Source organism: Labrus mixtus, chromosome 20 (genome assembly GCF_963584025.1).
Source record: "Labrus mixtus chromosome 20, fLabMix1.1, whole genome shotgun sequence".
Classification (NCBI taxonomy): domain Eukaryota; kingdom Metazoa; phylum Chordata; class Actinopteri; order Labriformes; family Labridae; genus Labrus; species Labrus mixtus.
Genome location: NC_083631.1, coordinates 10,490,289 through 10,513,187, shown reverse-complemented (window position 1 = coordinate 10,513,187; position 22,899 = coordinate 10,490,289). Strand labels below are relative to the sequence as shown.

Below are 22,899 nucleotides of genomic sequence, written 5' to 3'. Positions count from 1 at the left end.
ATTGCAAACTAACATTAAAGTGTGTGTGGACAGCTGTTAAATTGGCCTACTTTCTTTAATGAATACATCAGCAAATTCACAACACCCCTTTAAGGTGCAAAGTCCACAGCCACTTTTATGTCAGAAATCCGTAAAAATCTACAAAAAAATAGAGATAATGTTAAGGATGAGGTGATCAAGAGTCATACTGCAATGCCAACAATCCTCTGTTTATTCTGGCATAATATAGTTTAGAAATGTGTTAATCGAACAGAGCTTAAAAAAACGAGAAGAGAAATGTTTAACCAAGGCACATTCAGCAGGTTAATGATTACATCATCTCTTATCTCTGTCAGTGAGCAACACACAGTGGTCTGCCAAAGTGTTTTTGTGTTTAGATGAACACAATGTCGATGCAGCGAGTGTGTGTGTCAGATTTTGAGAAAGAAGCCAGGAAAATTCTGCCTAAAGCTGTGTATGATTACTACCGCTCAGGAGCGGATGAGCAACATACCCTGGCTGACAATGAAGCTGCTTTTAACAGGTAGGCCACACCACATATGCGTAGGCTATCTCTTAACTCTTGAGGACAGTTTTGTAGCAAGAAGCCAAATTAAATTAACCCCAAAACAGCATACATTTAGACCTATACTCCAAATGTCACTGCAGACAGAGCAGGTTCCTGTGGCAAAGTAACTAAAATTGTGCTGACATTTTGTCGGCACCTTTACATTTTCTATGGCCGCTAGAGTATATATAACACCGCTGTATGCAGCCTAATAACTTGTAATGTAATACATTTTCACTTCATTATAATAACTCCCACATTTTGGAACAATCTGTCGCACTCTGTAATAATCGTCCTGATCGCAATATGTAGCCTATTAAATTTCCCTATATTTGTATATTTTGTAATAGTGTGAGCTTACTTGTCTGTGCTGCTGCAACGCCTGAATTTTCCTCTGGGGATCAATAAAGTACTATCCTATCCTATCATATCCTAATAGCCTATTTTTTACAAATTGTGGTGGTTATTACAAAATGCTTGAGTTGTACCTTTTGTAGACTATATTAGCCAATCAGAAAGGATATCTTCCTTCATTAAAAAGCTATAGGCCTACATTAGGCCTTTATTAATATTCAGTTTATGCATTCTAGCATGAATCGTACTGCCTTAAATCATTTAAAAAAGATAGCCTATTAGTTTAGTAGATGAGCATAATAGTAACTTTCATTGGTCACAGTAGCTTGATAATATAAAAGCTGAACTTGAGGGTTTCATAGAGAGGAGGTAAGGAAACTGCATGACAGTAGCGTGATTTATATTTACAGTTTATGGATTAGACATACTGTATGCCTGGAATGGGCTTGAGTAACCCCTCTTTCTCAGGTGACTTCCCTTTCTGAAATGGAAAACCAAGAGTTTCCGTCATTTCAGGGTTAACAGACTCAGAATTTGCACTTAACCTGCTTTCTGAAAATGGGCCTCTGACAAAGAGAATATGTTTACCGACAATGTAGCTTAGACAAGTAGGCAATAATTTACATGATGTTTTTATCACAGCAGCAAATACAGCAACAGTGCAGCAGCTTTCAGTAGCAGTTTCTTCTTTTTATTTTCCTAAAATAATTAATTTAAATTAAATAAACTTTATTTACAACATGTTTCAATGACAGGAACGAGGTTAGCTCGAGTTACCAATACAGCAAAAACAGAAATGAAAATACAATGAAGTAAAAGATAAGTGCATCACAAAAAGCTTGGGTTTTAAGGGCTTAAGAATTTATGCAATAATTTAATGGAGACATCCAGGTAAGATTTTAAGTAGGATATCAAGACAACAAGGCTGGGCTTTTGTTTAAAAAATAGCTTGTGTGTTTAAGGAATTTTACTAGTAAAATAATAATATATGTAACATACTTTTTGGGGGGAGGTATTTCATCATCAAAACGACCGAAAAATACATATTCTATTTTGAATCCTAGTTGAACTCTTAGTTTTTGATTCAAAAAAAGAATTAGATCAGTCCAGAAAGTGTTACTTAAAGAGCAGTCCCAGAAAAGGTGAGTTATCATTTCATCTGCAATGTGACAGAAAGTGCAAAGAGGTTTAATGTTAAGCCTATATTTAACAAGAATTGAATTAGCTGGATAACACAAATCCTTAAAGACACTTCCCACACCTTAATTGACAAAATAGTTCTTGATTAATAACCAAGTTTTCCTTTAGTGTACATATTCTTTTTTTCAAATATAGATGCAGGTTTACTACAGGTGTCCCTCTGAATTATTTCCCTCATACATTTGTTATTGGTTTTTAAATTCAGAATTCAGAAAATGATCTGACCCCTGATCTATGTATATTAACCCCTGTGCAAAAGTATGTGCATACACATATCTGTATATGCAAACTCAGTGCAATAGGGCTATGTGCAATCATACCAGCACTTTCTAGTTACTGGCTCTAGGGCAAATTAGCAATAATCCAGCACTTTAAGCACTTAATGCTCTTTAAATCTGAAGATCACTTTATCCTGGTTTGTTTTTAACAACATTGCACAGCCACTTTTTATGCTTATAATGTATCTGTCAACTAATGTGCAGTTTATGTTTTTGTTTAGGCATTACAACTGTTAATAAGTGCATAACAAAGGATTTATTAACCTTTATAAGCAGTGTTCCCACTTTAGATACAGTAGCTGCAAGGAGCTTTATTAACTGTTAATAAGTGCATAACAAAGGATTTATTAACCTTTATAAGCAGTGTTCCCACTTTAGATACAGTAGCTGCAAAGGAGCTTTATTAACTGTTAATAAGTGCATAATAAAGGATTTATTAACCTTTAAAAGCAGTTTTCCCACTTTAGATACAGTAGCTGCAAAGGAGCTTTATTAACTGTTAATAAGTGCATAACAAAGGATTTATTAACCTTTATAAGCAGTGTTCCCACTTTAGATACAGTAGCTGCAAGGAGCTTTATTAACTGTTAATAAGTGCATAACAAAGGATTTATTAACCTTTATAAGCAGTGTTCCCACTTTAGATACAGTAGCTGCAAAGGAGCTTTATTAACTGTTAATAAGTGCATAATAAAGGATTTATTAACCTTTATAAGCAGTGTTCCCACTTTAGATCCAGTAGCTGCAAAGGAGCTTTATTAACTGTTAATAAGTGCATAATAAAGGATTTATTAATCTTTATAAGCAGTGTTCCCACTTTAGATCCATTATTATCACACGAAAGTATCGTAAAGTTCTATCTATAAACTCTATCTTGTACATTTTTGTGCGTAAACTATCTCGCCATGTATTGTTATGGTATATGAAAAGCATCAATAATAGGCAAAAGAGGCAAGTGTTGCAGAATAAATCCTGAAGCTTAGCTGAACACAAGCTTAACTTTATTGACTTTTGTTCACATACAATTGGGGTTATGTCCTTAAAACCACAGGCATGGAGACAAGTAAAATAGTTAAGAGTGTTGTAAATCTCTGTCATTAAAGCATTATGTTTAAAGTTCAGTAATTTTGCAGTTATGTGTGGAAATAGAGATGTTAAGCTGTACACTAGCATGCTAGGCTAGTGTACACCTGTTGCTAGTACGCATAGTGACATTACGGAGGTGGAAATGCTAATAACATTAAGGGGTTTGTTTAGTTTTGCTAATGTTTCAGAAAGAGCTAATGAATATATGTGTGCATGTGTGTGTGTGAGTTCAGGTGGCATCTTGTCCCGCGGGTACTGAGGGACGTGTCCACAGTGGATCTGTCTGTCTCTCTATTGGGCCAGAAGCTCAGCATGCCTATCTGTGTTGCTGCCACAGCAATGCAGAGGATGGCTCATCCTGAGGGGGAAGTAGCTACAGCAAGAGGTAAACTCTCTCAAAATCACACAGTATGTGAATAGTAATACAAAATGTAACTTGAGCTGAGTGCAGTGGTGTCATGACTCTGGGGCCAATTATTTGCATCTTGAAATATCAATATTCAATGACATTAGGGATAATATTTCGCAATCAGCTGCTATGTCTAATCAAAAAGACTGACTTAACAAAACAAAAAAAACATTTCAAAATAGTGTTATTCACTGTCATCATCAAAATGAAAGCCAATAAGGACATTTGCTTAATTACATTAGACCGATGTTTCCACAGTGATGTTCAAGTCTAAGTGTAATCCGTAATGCATCCGCGACATTTTCTGTGGAAACCATAATGTGTACAGTGTTTACTTCTGTTGATAATTTGTTATGTTTCGCTCCTTAAATTGGTTTGAAATAATCCTGGTATTTGACAGTGGGTATGATTCTACCTTATTTTACCTGTTTAATTGTGTAGCAGGAGGCAGGATGGAATTGTGGAATTTGTGTCTAAGCTAAATTTAAAATGAGGATGCAAGAGCAAAAAAGCAAAAAGAAAGATTGAAGGATCCACACATCTTTGATAAATTTGTTGGTCAAAAACTAACAATAACGAGAGGTGGAATTGTTATTACATTGTTATTGTCTGACTAAGCAGCAGAGAGACAAAGCCCTGAAAATGCAGACCTCTGGAGAGCATTGTTGTTGTGTATCTTGCTTCTCTTCTTGATCTCACGCTGAGGGAAGGACTTGTGCAAATCAGATGTGTCTGAGTTATAAAAATCGATACGGACATGAGGAGAGAACAATTTGGTGCCCTATGTAAAGATATTGCACTTTTCGATCACAAGATCCAGAAGATGGCAATAATGCAATGCTTATGGATGCCAACCACCATAAAAACCAAAAGATGAAAAAGTGGCGAAAGGCAGAAAATGGATGAGCTTATTGGTACCCACCTTAGAAAATAGAGATAGAGATTATTGTCTGGATCTTACCAGTGATGCTAGCTGCCTAGGAAGAAAAGGCAGAGAAAAGAAAAGGTGGGCCAGAGCTGTCTGTTGATGACAGAATACATTGACCAGAGCGAATTATTTTTCCATCTCAAAGACTATGGCTCATATTGGTCAGACACGGTATGGTTGATATCTTGAAGGGTTATTTTCAGTAGCCACATGCAAGTGTGCCAGCATGCAAGGGAAACCATAATGACCCTGTGGTCATCGATAATCAATCAATCAATCTTTATTTGTATAGCGCCAATTCATAACAAGTGTTATCTCGAGACACTTTACAAATAGCAGGTAAAAGACCTTACTTTTAGTTTTTTAATATTACAAAAGAGCAGGTAAAAAGACCATACTCATTTTTATATTACAAAGACCAAGCATTAATCCATGAGTGTAGCACTTTAGCAACATTTTAGCAGAAGTTACATTGGCAAGAAAAAACTTCCTTTTAAGAGGCAGATATCTGGGGCAATTCTAGGCTCATGACAAACAGCCATCTACCAAAACTGTGTCGCACTTGCAAATGAAATAGGGGGAGATGGGATAAGATACAGGAGGATGGATCTACCAACGATCCTAAGGAACCTTAAACCCTTTTCACACATACGGAAATCTCCTGAAAAAGGCAGCAGATTAGTCTACCCGGAGGGGCTTTAGGCTATATGTGAACGCAAACAGCCAAATTTTCTCCGGCCAGACCCCTAGTATTTTTTCTGCAGAAAGTCCGAGTGAGCTGATGTGAGAACACGGCAGCATATACTCCGGAGAATTCATCTCGAGCCAATGGGACCCCAGTGACGTTTATATACAGTGACTGCCGAACGGTGCATAAAGTGTCTGCACATGACCACTACGATCTCCATGCACATAATTTAACGGCTGCATTATGTTTTCCGCTCCTTTGTTGACGTTGCCATTCCATTGGATTACACATAGCATTGATATAAAGGCAAATATTCTCATTATAACGTCGTGTAGCGGACTCTGTTGCTTCAGCTGCTACCTCCGTGTTTTTTTACATCACGTCTTACCTCAGGAAATCCCCCGACCCCCCTCCCCTCTTGACAGGGATAGTCTTCGGCTGTGAGGCGCATATCTGAATGGCTAGGTCGGGAGAATCTCAGTAGCAGTCCTGCTGTAATTATCGAGATAGTATCCGGAGTACATATGTGAAAACGGCTTGAGAGAACTCGGGTTTTCCCAGGAAAAGATGTGGTTAGTAACTGAGATTTACGGGAGCGACATGCAGTAATATGATGTGAATGCACAGAGTGACAGAAAGAGGGCGAGATAAGAGCTGAAGGTGCCAGTTCCCCCGGTAGTCTAAGCCTATAGCAGCATAACTACACCTGCAGCAGCCCTAACTATAAGATTTACCAAAAAGGAAAGTTTTAAGTCTATTCTTAAAAGTACAGAGTGGGTCTGCCTCCCGGATCCTGGCCGGTAGATAATTCCAAAGGAGAGGGGCCTGATAACTGAAGGCTCTACCTCCCATAGTACATTTAGAGACTGTAGGTACCACGAGCAGGCCTGCATTCTAGGAGCGTAATGTTCTCGAAGGGTAATACGACACTATTAGCTCTTAAAATAAGATGCCTGTAGTGACTATCTAGTGTCCAAATTTCTAATCTTGCTTTTTGTCATTTGCATAGGTGTATGGAAAGTTCTTGAGGGGGAAAAATAAGAAATGTCCAAAATAAAATTACTTTGTGAAGTTCCAGTTTATTGTAACATATGAAGCAGAGACAAACCTTGATGATGATATGAGTTCTTATTGCTAATGTTTGCTGTCGTTCTTTTGTTATGTTAAATACATTGCATTACAGTAAGAACCGTATGTTCCCTCCACCTATTAAGAGCTTTGTTTAGTAGAAGAAGAAAGATTTTAAATTATATTCTAGATTTTGTAGATTTTATAGGGAGCAAGTGTAGAGGAGCCAATACAAGAGTAATGTGGTCCCTTTTCCTATATAGTTCTTGTCAGTACACGAGCTGCAGCATTTTGGACTATAGAGAGGGATATTGCCATTAATAAGAATAAGGTGACTTAAAGGTTTGTAAGGATGAAGGAGAGGAGAATAGTGCTGCTATAAGAGGCCATTAAGGCTACAAGGGATTACACGTGATTACACTTTTTGCTGGATTGGATTAAAATTGACAGCTCAGCATCTATAGATAGATAGATAGATAGATAGATAGATAGATAGATAGATAGATAGATAGACAGATAGATAGATAAAGTACGTAGTTAGCTAGCTACTGGCAAAGTGCGACACAGTGAAGAGTTGTCTCAGACTCATGAAGGCAGATTTAGCAGAATAGTTTTGTTGCACTTAATTGGGCAGGACATGCATGTATTAATATTATTGGTTTCAAATGTGATGCATAAAACATCTCAGAGCTAACCCCGCCCACTTAACATTCTCAAAAACCTAAAAGACAAAAAAAATGGTTTGAAGGTCATTTATAATACATTAAGAGAGTTGATTTAATGTACATAAGATCATAAATAACACAATTTAACGTTATTGTTGATTTAGGTTTCCAGAGGCTATAAAGATTTGACATGACAATGACATAAAAAGAATGAAGAATGACATAAATCAGAAGGAAGTTAGCCGTTTTTGGTTTTTTTAAAATATCATAGGGCTCACTGGAGAAGCATGTCTAAAATTTTACAAGGTTCTTGGTAGACTTTGTTCTTAAATGAGTCCTCTTCAACTGCTGTGACTTTGACCACCATTAATATTTGTTTTTAAGCATGCCACACATTGGGAACAGGGATGATGCTGAGCTCCTGGGCCACTTCCACTATAGAAGAAGTGATGTCAGCAGTGACTGACTCCCAGGATGGTGGCTGTGTTCTGTGGCTGCAGCTTTACATCTATAAAGACAGAGAGCTGACACTTTCATTGGTTCGCCGGGCAGAGGCAGCAGGATACAAGGCTATCTTTGTTACCGTGGATACACCATATCTTGGGAGAAGATGGGACGATATGCGCAACCACTTTAAATTGCCCCCACATCTGAGGTAGGAACCAAACACAACAGATTTAATATATAATTAATTGCCAAATTCCATCACAACTCTTAACTCTCTCTCTCTCTCTGTGTGGGGGATGGGGGGTTTGGTGGGCTGGTGTGGGTGTGGGTGTGTGGTGTGATTCCAGCATGTCCAACTTCTCAACAGCGTCACTGGCTTTCTCTGAGGGGAACTACGGCAAAGACAGTGGTTTGGCTGTTTATGTTGCAAAATCAATCGATCCAACTCTCTGTTGGGATGACATCACCTGGCTAAAGAAGCAAACACATCTGCCTGTGATTGTGAAAGGAGTTCTGAATGGTATCGTTAAATGCACACAAGCACACACACCTACACTCCCCTTTTCCTCACCCCAAATAAAAAGTGCAGTTGTTTGTTATTACAGAGAACACACATACACTTTTAGGTTATATTAAAAAAGAAAAGTTAAAGCTCTATTTTATTGATAAACTAACTGGAAACCCATTAATTACAAAACAGAATAGGATTTTTGTGTTTTCTAAACTCTCTTTGACTTTATTTGTATCCATGCTCAAAGTTATTGAGGAATAATAATGGATAATGGATTTGAAGCGTCTAAAAATGTATACTCTGGTTGGTGTTTTTTGTGCGGCAACCTCATATAAACATCTCATAAAAACATCTAAGTTAGGCATGGGCAACTTTGGTTACCAAGAGGGCCACATTAACTCTATTCTCACTGCTAAAAGGACAAATTGTTACAACTTGTATTTAATTACTTTTAATTGAATTGAGAAATTGAATAAATAAATATCATATTTATACTACCAAATGGAAATAGTAATTAGCTAAATACAGAATTGAAGCCAATCTAAGCTACTTTTTCAATGCGTTTTTTTAAGAATATCTTATTTACATCTACATGTTTTTAAATGCATTTAGTTTTGCTAATACCATAAATGGTTAACAGGCTTGAGTTTGTATAGCACATTTCTAGTCTCAATTTAAGGCACTTTTTACACAGCAGGTAACACCTACCCAGGCTGCTGTGGCTCAGTTGGTGGAGTTGGTCATCTCTCTACAGGAAGGTTGGGGGTTCGATCCCCAGCTCCTGCTGCTTCATTGGTGGAGTATGAATGTGTCTGAATGGAATTAGTTCATTCTGATGGTCACCTTACAAAGCAGCTACCACCATCAGTGTGTGAACGGGTGTAAAATGCTAGGTGTGACCTGTGAGGTAAAAGCAATTGAAAAATCAGAAAACTAGAAAAGCGCTTTGCAAGCTCAAGTCCATTTACGTGTCCATCAGTATTTACTTATACAGTCATACACATTCACACACTGCAGCAGGAGCAAATCAGGTTCAAGTGTCTTGCCCAAGGACACATCAGACATGTGGCTGCAGGAGCTGGGGATTGAAACCCCAACCTTCCAGTTGAGAGACAACCATCTCTACCACTTAACCACTGCCACCCCAACATAGTTTTACAGAAACAATTACAATAAGTTGTATCTATTAATTTCTTTCAAAGAACAAAACATATAACAGTAATGAAACATTATTGTAGAAATATTTATATTTTTCATGTTGTAATCCGTTTGGTCTTGGTGCATGGTGTTGTATTAGCAAATCAGGTTTAAATCCTTAATGGGAAATGTTCTGATGTTTTCTTCACGTTAGCAATTTATTGATATTTGAATAAGACTTGTGGGCCAGAATGTTTGAGGAGGGGGGCCTCATGTGTCCCCAGTTGCTCACCTTGATCTAAGGTAATTTTACTGGGTGGGAGCACAACGAGATTCCCCTGCAAAAGGAGATAATTTAAACAAGTTAGAATGCCCTAATTGACTGGCAGGATCAAAGGTAGAATCATGTTTTGTGTGTTGGCACACACTGGAAAAAGTCTGTTTGGGGCCTGTCTAATGCCTACATTGCCCCAATTCCCGACCAAATAAAGTTGGCATAAAGAGCCTAGATGTTTATTGAAGTAATTTATATAGAGTTAAAAGTGGTTGGTATTTAATACTTATATATTGTCTCTGAATAAATTTAAATGAATGAAACAACTTGTGTTTAACCTTTGAGGAATGCATTTGCACCACAACCTGGCATTTCTGCATGTCTGGTTCAGTGATTTTATCTAGCAATGTCTGTCTGTTATTCTATGGTCAGGTGAAGATGCGGTCCAGGCACTAAAATATGGGGTTGATGGCATCCTGGTATCTAATCATGGCGCTCGACAACTGGATGGAGTACCTGCCACGGTCTGTGTGTTTTTGTGATTTGTGTGCTTGTTTAATTTATTTTTTCCCGACTGAAAAATGCTCTTCACTTTTATGTACTGCAATAATATCTAAAATCCTATTATAGGCTTACAAAAAATGTAATTGTGGCGTTTGAACAAATCTTAATGTTGCTCTTTATATACTGTAGCTGTACACTTGTCTCAGTAATTAAAAAACAGGTTTTTGTTAAAAGAAATGTAAAAACAATCTAAAGAAAGCAGGAAAATCATTATAGAGTAAGTGAGTTTTTCAACCTTGGTGTCTGACTTCCTTACCCATGCTTGGGTTTCAACGTGGCCCGCATAAGCTTTTGGGCTGACCTAACTTTTGTTATGTATAAATATCAAGCAGAACTAGACAGAACATTGAATGAACTAAAAAGTAATATGGATTTAATAAATAATTAATTTTTATTTAATATGCAAAAGCTGAGCGGATATTTTGACATGATGGGCAGCTCTGTGTGCCAGCTCACACTTTCTCAGTCCGAATAAAAGAAGAAGCAACTTTTTTATATCAGAAAGGTGCAGTCTTAAGGCCCTCCTCAGATGACAAAGTATTAACATATGTGTGCTCTCTGTTCTTCATAAACACAATTTTGTAAGATGAAATACTTACTCAATGAGGAGGGAACATACAGTATGTACGAGCACACACATTATTTTTCAAATTATACAGAAAGTCTAAAAATATCTTCTATGCTCACTTATCACCTTGGTTAACCTTTAAAATTCAACTTTGCCTTTTTTACAGCCAACGTTCTTGTCTTTCTGGATGCCGTGTGCTTAATGTCTTTCCTGGGTCATCGTTGAGCAAAAATATTCTTTATATTTATTTTAGTAAATAACCATGTGACCGCTACGATCTCTGTGTAATTACATGGCTGCATCATGTTTCTTGTTGACTAGTATGCTCTTCTCTCCACTTTTTACAAATTACAAATGACTAACTTAACAAAACAAAATATGTCAGTAAGTGCAAACAATCAGCTTTAAGTCTGATTGGACACAGGTGCTGACAGGCAATGCACAGAGGCAAAGCATTGACAGCTGTTTTTGAGAGTTCTAATCAGCATAAAAACCATCCTAAAATCGTCATTATCAAACAAACCCATAGTCATCATAATAATCATTCTCATCATCAAGTGCGTAGGTGTTCATGAAAGAGCTGGGTCTTTAGCTTTTTCTTTAAGGTGTAAGATCGATCTCTGCAGATCGATTGGAGTTTGGAAGTCCGTTCCACCACCGGGGGGAGACAGAGGTCAAGATAATATTTAGATACTTTAGACCCTGTTGTGGAGCCTTGATCAGAAGCCTTTCATTGGCAGAGCGTCATTGGCAGGAGGGAGTGTAGACCTGGATGATAGTTTATGTAAGGAGGAGCCGTTTTTGTCACTTTTTGTAAGCTTAAATTTAATGGGAGCAGTAACTTGGAGCCAGTGTAGAGAGATGAACAGCGGAGTGACGTGCTCTTCGAAGACCAGTCGTGCTGTTGCGTTTAAGATCATCTGCAGGGGTTTGATATTGCATGTAGGAGGACCTGCCAGTATGGAGTTGCAATAGTCAATGCATGATATCTCTTTGGCAGACTTCGGTTGCACCAAACTGGATATTGATCTGTGGTTGCATATAGGGACTGGCTGGGATGACAAGGAGCTTAGTCTTTGGTTGAGGTTGAAGGTGGCGTTCATGCATCTATTTAGAGATATCAGCAAGGCATGACAAGATTATTGCTGAGACTATAACATCGTCTGGCGGGAATGACGTGAAGAGCTGGGTATCGTCAGCATAGTATGGTATGAGAAGCCATGAGAGAGGATTATTGCAAGTGAGGTGATGTACAGTATATGGAGAACAGAAAGGGACCGAGCACTGAACCTTGGGGCATCCCTGAAAATAAAACCTGCCCTTTAGACACTTCTCCCTTCCAAGTCACTCCATGAAGAGAAAAAGAGCTCCATGAGAGGTAGGACAATAACCAGCAGAGTGCAGATCCTGAGATGCCAAATTCAGAGAGCGTGGATAGGAGGATTTCATTGTTAACTGTGTAAAATGCAGCAGACAGGTCTAGCAGCAATAGAACTGGGGACTGACCCATACCTCTAGCCAGTCGTAGCGATTCTGTTACTGACAGTAATGCAGTCTCAGTAGAGTGGCCCCCTTAAAGCCTGAATGATTTGGGTCTAACAGATCATGTGTGGAAAGAAACTCAGAGACTTGATTAAAGAATGAAAAGGCAGAAGTGAAACCGGTCTGTAGTTTTCAACCTGGGCTAGGTTGAGAGTGGGTTTTTTGAGCAAAGAGATGACTCGAGCTTGCTTGAATGCAGTGGGTAACACACCCGTTAACAGAGAGGAGTTGATGATATGCATTATTGCAGCATTAAGTGGAGAGGAATTGGTCTGCAGGAGGCTTAATGGTATTGGGTCTAGAGGACAGGTGGTGGGCCAAGGATCTAGCATAAGCTTAAAGACTTTGTTCTCGGTCAGAGAGTAGAAGGAGGTGAGTGAGGCACTTTTGATTGATGCCTTTGGGCTGAGTTAGTCAGGCTCAGATTACCTGATTAATTCTTAAGTATTGCCTGTTCGCTTGACAAATTGCTACCATAGAGCAGTCTTAACTGCAGGAACTGCATAAAGAAACTATACAGCATTATCTTACAGGTATTGGAATACCAAATGTCTGTAAGAACTCAGTATATATGAGTAAGTGACCTTTCTCATTAATCAATTGAGGAATAAAGAAAATATTGATTCTGAACCATTTGTTGTAAAAAAAAAAAAGTGACTTGTTTTTATATTTATAATTTATATTATTCATTATTAAATGTTTGCAGGGGAGAAAATTGTGTTTTTAAACTAGAAGCCAATGGAAAAGAGCCTGCATGTAAAATTTACATCAAAATCACACTAAAGAAGAAATTCTATGCCACTAACTTTGTTAGAGACAAGATTAGGTTAGATTCTTTGAGCTTAATATAGTGTTGAATCCAGTTCAACTTGGAAATTATATTATATGTATGGAAATCAAGTACATTTAGTCCTCCTTCATTGTATTTGTTGTATTAGTGGGAAAATGCTGCATTTTTTATGTTTAGAGTTAGCCCTAATTCTTCCATACCTTTGAGAACAAATTGAAACTGTTATTAATTTGTAGTACCTTGAAATGGATCATTACATATACGTAAGGCCAGTGTCTGCATAACTAGGAGAAACAAAAATGGAGCAATCGGATCTCCCTGTTTAATACGTCAGGAGATGTTGAACCTATGAGTTGTTCCCCATAGAAGTTTGACTGAGCTATTACAGTCAGTATTTAAAGTTGTTATTGCTCTTTTAAAGTATTAGTCTTATATAATTATTGATATGCCTTCAAACCCAGACTGTCATCTATAATTGTTTAGTTTCTAAACATCTCTTGGATTGGTCTTTGTTTGTTGTTGTCCAAGTAGTTTTTCTGTTAATTTTCATCACCTCTCATACTCTTTTCCATTAATGTTTGCTCTTGCTTGAACAAAAATACTTCTCCCCCTGCTTGCAAGCTTCTTCAATCCTTGGCAAAAATCTAGTGCATGTTGTAGCCAGGTGTTCTCCAAATCTTAAACCCCGTTTCCCCCAAGCGGTCCGATTTTATTCAGTACAGTTTGGTATGGTTTGGTACAGTAAATCCTGATTTTGCTTGTGTTTCCACAGCCAACCGTACGCTTACACGTCACAAAACCACAGCGCCACTACATTGTGTAGACAGCCAATAAATTTAACAAAGAAGAACGTGACACAGTAGACAAAAATCAATGATTCCTAGGAAGGTCTGCATGTCTGATAATGTCCATGGGGCAGCACTACATGCTGACAATAGTTGCAATAAACAAAAACAGCCTTGAAATTACTCTTTGAAAAACCACAGGATATTCAAACGTGGTGTGTTCTGCTTGGTGGAAACGGACTATTAGCTTCTTGACTTTGAGGAACTCAGACTCTTTCGTACAACGGAGGATTATGGCAATGTTACATTTTTAATTTTTTTTAATTTCAAGATTAAAGTAGTAAATTAACAAGAATAATCTCGTAATTTAACAAGTTCGAGACCAGCCTGCGCAAAATGATGAAAGTAGAACTCTTAAAGTATTTTCCTATGCAGACACAACTTCCTCCAAGTCAGTGTGGTTCTTTCTTCGGAAAAGCCACAGTTTCTTGCAGTATCTTTTCAGGGTGCTGATATTTTATGACAATGTGAAGATGATGATTTCAAGAGAGCTATCACTGTGTGGTCAATTGTTTTTCCTGCTTTAAATTGATGCTCTAAATCCTTCCATGCTATCAAATGTTTAACGTGATCAGGGCTGGTTACATGAGACTTTAATATTGCACTGATATTGACCCAGTCATTCTGACCCTCTGTGGCAAGCTTTGATGACTTTTTTTAATACAACTTGCAGCAAAATCAGTAGACTGCATCACTCTGCTTTGAATATGTTACGTGTAACTTTCTCACCATTGGCAAGATTTCTGAACATGTGACGGTAGTGAAAGCTTCTGTTTGAATGGGATTTGGGGAATTCAAAGTCTCTGTCCACCTTTGTAGGACCTCTCTTAAATAAGTCACAACTTAGTTTGTCAGAGAGACTTGTTGGCCACTGAGCGGGATCAATTGGTGGTGGAGGAGCAGAGTTAGCAGTAATAGAGGTGGGTTGGCTCGTATCAGCAGTTGCAGTTGGAGCTGTGTGGTAAAATTTGTTGAAACATTTTAAGCTACAAAATAAAAGATTTTACAACAGAGATTAAAACACTGTGGCAACAAACAAAACTTACCAACTGTATCACTGGAACCAGCCACAGGTGAGGATAATTATAATAGCCCCGTTTCGACTAAAAGTTCCCAGAACTAAATGGTTCAGGAACTTCTCTTCAAGGAAGTAAAAGTTTCCTGTGGCCCATAGTTGTCTTCGTTTCCACGAAGCCTGAATTCCGGGAATTTAATGCAAATCAGGCTGTACTGCTTTGCAAATGGTTTCATTGATCAACAATGCAAAGGAGACGAGTGCTGTGTTTAGTGTGTCATTAAAAGGGGAAAAAGGACTCTGATAAAATGTTAGAAGAATTAACAGATACCTAACTCCCCTCATTTCACCAAACTCCCTAAGAAACACCTTTTAGGAAGATAAATTATATTAACCCCTATATTGAATGTCTTCAAGTTAATATTGGGGGAAAGGCATATTTCGTGATTTTAACATTGTTTTGAACAAGTGTTTTTTTTATTGTGAATACACAAGATCTTTGTAGGGATCATTTTGAAATTGGATTTCTGAAAAAGATTAAAGGTCAACAAAGTAAGAATAAACCTCTGACTCTTCTTATTCTTCTGTTGTTTGCTTTTCTATTTATTTTTAGTTAATTTGTTCTTTAAGTCATACATAGTCTGAAAAGTGATTCAGTGATTAAAATAAAGGTAGGGTAAAAACAGGCAATAACTCTCCATGCCAGCAGGTGGCGGTAGTCTGTAATCATCATTCCAAAAAGGGGAAACCAGAAAAGGTCGAGGAAGTGCACTGGCTCTCCTGTTTCGAATCTCTCTGTTTCGCTGAACAGCCAATCAGAGAGATTCCTACCCCCAACCGTGCCGGCGACGGCTCCTCCGATTCAACATGTAGAGTTGGCCAAAATAGGCCAACTGGGGCCGACTGGTAGCGACGGAGCTGGACACACCGCAAAAACTACGGGCGATGACCGCTCACCGACAGGCCGACTGCCGACGGTCTCCTTGGTGTGTCAGCGCCCTTAGAAAGTACATAACCCCTAGTAGGGTCTTTTTTAGGGGTAGATTTCTACACAAGAACAACATTTCTACCCTGGTAGATCTGGTGGAAACGCACGTAGTTCCTCAAAGAGACCATAGTTCTGGGGGATAGTTCCTTCGGTTGAAATGGGGCTATTGTTTCACACAGTGATGATGGGCCTGACATGAAATAAAAACACCAAAATCATTGTGATTGGTTGTTTTCTTAGTTTTTAAAATGTGTTAGAATTAGCTTAATCAGTATACCTACATCATACATAAGGTCAATTGTGTTAAACAAATATATATTATTAATTTAGCATGGGCAATATATAGTATACAATATACAGTTAACTTAACAGCAACATCATTCGTTGTTGTATGCTGCTGCAGACTAGTCTCTGCCAAAGCAGCAGTAGAGTCACCACCAGCTGTTGTGATTAAAATATAGTATATAAATACAGTATGCATTACATGCAGAGTAGATAAATGGATTAATTATATAAGATAATATTTAAATACAAGAAAACAACACAGTAAATTGTGATTACAATTCTTACTTTTCATTGGCAAGAGGAGAACTTGCTATTTTCAGGTTGCACTCAAAATTATGAAAAGAAAGGCAATGGGATATTTTCACTTACCAGTGTTGACATCATCTCTGGTGTCAGCCTCCTTCGATGATTGTCCACAGCCATTCTTTATTAATCCCTGGGGGGAAATTCGGGTTTACACTCTGTTATTTGATGGATATGCTTCAATCACACACATGCACAAACAGGACCTGTGGACATGCATTGGTGGAGAGATGTCAGATTTACTTAAGGCTCAGTTGCTAGAGTCGTCGCCTCTCAACTGGAAGGTTGAGGGTTCGATCCCCAGCTAGGCAACATGTCCGATGTGTCCTTGGGCAAGACACTTAACCCTGAATTGCTCCCGCTGCTTCGGTGGTAGTGTATGAATGGGATTACTTACTTCTGATGGATGATACTACATCGCGATCACTACCATCAATGTGTGAATGGGTGGGTGTGACATGCAGTGTAAAAGCACTTTGAGTAGTCTGAAGACAAGAAAAGCGCTATATAAGCTCAAGTCCATTTACCAGCAGGGGCTGCTACACACTGCTATACAGAGAGCGCACCAGAGCAGTTGGGAGTTCGGTGCCTTGCTCAAGGGCACCTCAGCAGTGCTCGGGAAGTGTCCTGGCACCTCTCCAGCTACTAGACCAACTTCCATATTAAGGTTCTCACTGGGACTTGAACCGGCGACCCTCCAGTCCCCAACCCAAGTCCCTATGGACCGCCCCAAATACAAGGTTAAATTACATAATTTACTTATTGATTTGTTTAACCCTTACATACTGTCTATAAAGCTTTTAATTTAATTTTGTGAAGGGTCATTTTTAATCTTTTATAATAACACTTGTTACTAAAATCTGTACCATAAATCCATTTTGCATTCATAGATATCTTATTGATGCTTTATTAAGTGTTTTCTTTAGGTTTTAATAAGTCTGGGGGATATAGCTAAACAATATATAAAATATTTCATATCAGTAGATAATCAATGTGTATTGATCATCTTTATTTACATATTTCCAGTGAAGACCAGAATAAAAAGGTTAGATTTAACCATTTTATTTGGATTTTGACTGTCAAATGATTGCCCTTAACCCCCCCCCCCCTTTTTTTTCTTCTCTTCTATTATTTCTTTCTCTTGTCTTTATTTCCATATTATTGAACTATTTTCTTACTGTATTAATTTAAATGTCCATTGAAGACATAGACTTTTAAATCAAGTTCAAGTTTATTATTAGCCATTTCAGCAACACAGTTGATAGGAATTTGTCTTTGTGTGCTCACATATACCACACAATGACATTAATGCACAGACATAACCCTACACATAAGGATGTGTAAACAGGTTGTGTAACTAGTCCATAAAGTGCTTGGTGCAGGAGGCACAAGCCAGAGTGCAGAAGAACAGTCCAAATGGTGATTATTGTCCCTAGTGTAGGGACTGCAGGGGGGGCAGTCCATAAGTACATAATACCATAATAATGGTAACAGACTGTACAGAAATGCAGGGGGTTGATTATGGTGTGATAGTGTGAGGCTATGGTAGGCAGACTGCAGCAAATGATCTTGGAGGCTCTGCGCACTACTTTCTCTAGCTATTGTTTATCCTGGCTGGTCATGTTACCGTACCAGGACAGGATAGAGAAGGTCAGCACGCATTCTATGACTGCTCGATAGAAATGAGTCATACCTTTCTGGCTAACCCTAAATTTCCTCAGCTGACGGAGGAAGTAGAGTCTCTGATGGGCTTTGCTTACAATGAGACTGATGTTCAGGTCCCATGAGAGGGACTGGTGGAAGGAGGAGACCCTCTCAACAACCTGTCCATTGATGGAGAGGGGGAGATGTTGGGCTGCCTTCTTTCTAAGGTCAACTATAAGCTCTTTGGTTTTAGATGTATTGAGGATTAGGTTGTTGTCCTCGCACCACCTCACCCGCTGTACTACTTCACTCCGATAAACAGATTCATCACCATCAGAGATAAGACCTACTTCAGTGGTATCATCTGCAAATTTTAACAGATTGACTGATGTTGAATGGAATAAACAGTTGTTGGTATAAAGAACCAACAATAACAGTGTTAAGAACACTGGTTGATGACACGTGATTATGAATTTTAACATATTGTTCCCTACAGGACAGGAAGTTCAGGATCCATTGACACAGTACAGCATTTACACCTATGGCCAGAAGAGAGTTGTACAGCCTGACAGGGATAATGGTGTTAAAAGCTGAGCTAAAATCAAGGAACAGAACATGGGCATATGTGGACTTGGCCTCAAGGTGTTGGAGAATAAAATGTGTGCATAGTGACACTGCATCGTCCACTCCCCTATTTGCCCTGTAGGCAAATTGGTGAGGATCTAGTGTAATATGCATCAAGTTCCTGCAGACTAGGCGATCAAACACCTTCATGACAACAGACGTGAGTGCAACAGGCCTGTAATCATTAAGGCAGGTGATGTTATTTTTCTTAGGTACTGGAATGATCATGGCTGATTTAAAACAAGCAGATACCGTAGATGTGGTAAGAGACCATTTAAAAATGTAAGTGAGTACGGGGGTAAGCTGGTCTGCACAGTTCCTAAGCGTGGCTGGTGTCACACCGTCAGGCCCTGCCGCTTTACTGATGTTTTGAAGGTGGCAAGTAATGTCAGATAGGTCAGGAACGGTCAGACACAGTCTAATTGGGGGCCCCCTAGTGGCGGCGGGACCCTAAGCAGCCGCTTAATTTGTGTATAGGGAGGGCCGGCTCTGCATGTAAGGGCCAATAAGAAGCCAGTGCAGCCTGGTCTTAGCACAGAAATAATTAAGATAGAACTGATTTGGCTTTGATAAAGAGTAATGTCTTTTACCTGCTTTTTTGTCTTGAGATAACATATATTATGAAATGGCGCTATACAAATAAAGTTTGATTGATCATATTCAGCTTGTTCTAGTATCAGTAGATCTGTGTTTTTTTTCCAAAGCAGCTCTTAAAAATGTGAACATTGTGCTTTGTACATGTATGGATAGCTTGGTGCACCCAGTATTCACTGAGCAAATCATGAATATACACAGTAATTGTTTATTTTTTACACATTTCATTTGATTGTGTGTTATTTTCATTGTTTTATAGTAGTCCTCTGTCCACCAAGAGCTAGAAAAACAAAATTCTAAAGAATTTGTTGAAAAACTAAATTCTAAAGAATTTGTTGTTTTTCATTTTATTACAACATCTTTGAAACTATTTTTTTATTAAATTTTGTATTTATGGTGTAATAATTATTTAGGACTTCATCTGACATCCTTGGGGGAAAATTATAACACTTTTGTGCTGTGAATTTAGCTCAGGCACAGATGTGCACATGAGAGCATCCTGTACTTTTATGTTTTATAAGATAGAGATAGACAAGTAGCCAACCATTAATTCCTACATGCAATTTAGAGTCACCAATCAACCGCATGCATGCATGTGGAGAATATGCAAACTCCATACAGTAAGGTTCCTGTCCGACGGGGATTCAAAACAGGAAACTTCTTGTGTGAGGCAACAGCGCTAACTACTGCACTCTGTGGAGCCCGTAAGAATAATGTAACAATCAAATGCATTTTAGAGTTAGTTTGTTCTAAATCAACAGAAATAATGCACACATATTTATTTAACAAATATCAGAAGGTATACTGTTATGAATTATCGGGGTATTTCTGTATTTCTCAGTGTATTATTGAATCAATATCGAAGTATATTACTATAAGTTGCCATGGTTCTGCTCTCTACCCTACAGAAGCATTATGATAACAGAGTCTCAGGAAGTAACTACATACATTAAGTGGAAGCACATGGCCCTTATGTAGCAAGGTATCAGGGAACTTTTGTTTTACTTTTTTTGTCACTGTATTTATTGACAATATGATTAGGATAAGAAAAAACTCTTTAAATTGTACTTTATGTTACAATATCATAAACTAAAGCTAGTGTGTTTGTGTATATAGCTGGACGTGTTGGAGGAAGTGGTGACGGCAGTACAAGGCCGTTGTGATGTCTACCTGGACGGAGGAGTGAGGCGAGGGACAGATGTCCTGAAGGCTATAGCTCTTGGAGCAAAAGCTGTCTTCATTGGCAGACCTGTGCTTTGGGGCCTTGCCTGCGAGGTGAAGCACTACAGCAATTAACCTGAATTTCAGGTTAATCGTTTGTCTAACCAAATGCACTCAACATAATAACTCTCTTAAGCTGGTTACAGAAAATCATTTTTTATTGTTGTGTATCCAGGGGGAACAGGGAGTAACTGATCTTCTAGAAGTACTTAAAGAAGAACTGCGACTGGCCATGGCTCTGACAGGTACCAAACACATACAAGGAAACTACAGTCACTTTGTAAATACCTGTCTGTCAAACACTACTCCCAGACATGTTTGTGTGTGTCTGTTTGCGTTGTGTGTGTGTGTGTGTGTGTGTGTGTGTGTGTGTGTGTGTGTGTGTGTGTGTGCGTTCTCATAGGTTGTCGTTCCATATCCGAGGTCAGCAGGTCCCATGTCAGGAGAGCGGAGTTTGCCTCCAGGATGTGAAAATCAACCTGTCGCAGGAAACACAAGAATTTTTATTCTTTTTTTTTTTTTTTTATCAATGAGGAGAAGGTACATTAATGACTGGATGGAGTTCAGAATTCTGATAACAATATCAGGGTTAAAGAATATATATTATGTATCTTTCAATCCAGGGGCATAGAGCAAAGTTCAATTGGACATTGCACACAAAGCGATATTTGATCTCAATGGGAATAACTTGGATAAATAAAGGTTAAATCAATAAAGCTGTAATTGTACTTTATTTCCTGATTAAATTGTGACATGTCTGGAATTACATTGTGCTGCTATGGCAGAGACATGATAATCAAAAACAGAATGAGACAAGCGCAAGGGGTCTGCATCCCTAGCTCATTTTCAGGTGCAGTTTTTTTTAACCATAGAAAAGGAGAAGGAAAAAATGGCAGAAAAAAAGATAGACTGCTTCAGAAAAAATATCGCCCTTAACTTACATTGTATTTAACATATTGTACAAGAAAATAAAAAGATAATGTATCCTGTGATTTATGAGTTGTTCTTTGTACGTGTTTCTTTTTTTTTTTGCTATATCCGTGAGGGATTTTGGGAGTTGTGTCACAAAACAGAAGATAGATCAGAGATAAAAGATAAAATAAGAATGAAATCACAGTTGCTGCATTCGCTTGTTGAAACTGACTGAGCATGTGCGAGTGATCAGGTCGGTCAGCCACGTCGGGTGGTAAACTTTGATAAAATGCGGGACATTTAAAACATTATATCACCGCTCAATGTATTGAATGTGTTTCAGGAGCTCCCTGATTTCATTTGTGCAAACTTTTCCTTTTTGGCTAGGCCTACTTCCTGAGCCTGTTTTGTTAAAATCAGAAGTCTCTGTTTGATGAAGTGCAGCACGCCAAAGCCAGCAGCTGATTCAATCTGTGAAAACACAACCAAGTCCTCAAGTCAGCCAAATAAGCTAGCCATATGGGACTTTGAAAGCAGCTCCGATTGGCCAAGTCTTCTCAGTCAATAATATGTTCTAAAATAAATTAATAATAAACTACAGAAGCTTGATATATTGGACACCATGCAAGATGAGATAAAGAAACTGAATAACAAAATAAAATCAACTGTAGATCTTCTTAAGCAGACGCGCGAGGAGGCCGAACTTAGTCAGTGTTTCCTAGTTTTTCTCAGTGGTTATCAGTTTTTGGATTTTCTCAGTTTGGACATTTAGATAAAACGTTTTAGTTTTTGCCTTTTTGTTTAAATAAATAGTTTTATTTTTCATTCTACACTTGGGTCCAGTTCCTGATTTTCCACACCCGTGACACTTCTATATATATGATAGATAATGAGAACCTCTGTATACCCAGTTACAACTGTAATGGGCTTGCCAGTACTATGAAAAGAACTAAAGTTTTTACTTGGCTAAATATGAAAAATTTGTTTGATATTATATTATATATATACATACCGGTATATATTATATTATTTACAGGAGACACACTCAACTCAAAAAGAGGAAGAGGTGTGGTTACGAGGATGGAAGGGGGCTATAATTTTTAATCACGGTTCAAGAAGTCATCTCATTATATTAAAGATGAATTTTGTTGAGGTTAACAGAGGTAAGTCTCTCTTAGATTAAAGCACAGGGGTGCAGACTCATCAGGGATAAAAAAGGTGACATGGATCCAAACCCACTAGGGGGGTCCGGGGCCATGATTTTTTTTTAAATATCAGCTTTAATATGTGAATTTACAGACGGTTTTAGCATTCAGATCTACTAAAGATGCAGTGGAAATAATAAGAAAACGCAATTGCTTGTCGATATCTATGTTCTGTTCTAACTTTTTGATAAAGCTTCAGTGAAACAT

At 38.2% G+C, this 22,899-nt stretch overlaps 1 protein-coding gene across 2 annotated transcripts; it reads left to right on the top strand.

The window, feature by feature from the left end:
* The first annotated feature begins 326 nt into the window (after window positions 1-326).
* On the top strand, window positions 327-21,100 carry hao1 (hydroxyacid oxidase (glycolate oxidase) 1). Of its 2 annotated transcripts, none has more exons than XR_009665787.1 (8): window positions 327-523; window positions 3,699-3,850; window positions 7,608-7,878; window positions 8,018-8,190; window positions 10,025-10,116; window positions 20,471-20,624; window positions 20,751-20,820; window positions 20,979-21,100. XR_009665787.1 is itself a non-coding variant. In XM_061027177.1 (8 exons), exons 1-8 carry the CDS (start codon window positions 378-380, stop codon window positions 21,044-21,046), a joined length of 1,131 nt encoding a protein of 376 aa, XP_060883160.1. In that variant the 5' UTR covers window positions 327-377; the 3' UTR covers window positions 21,047-21,100. The 2 variants fall into 2 exon arrangements, 1 of the variants encoding a protein (XP_060883160.1); XM_061027177.1 differs by having other exon boundaries at window positions 20,471-20,629.
* The last annotated feature ends 1,799 nt before the right edge of the window (window positions 21,101-22,899 follow it).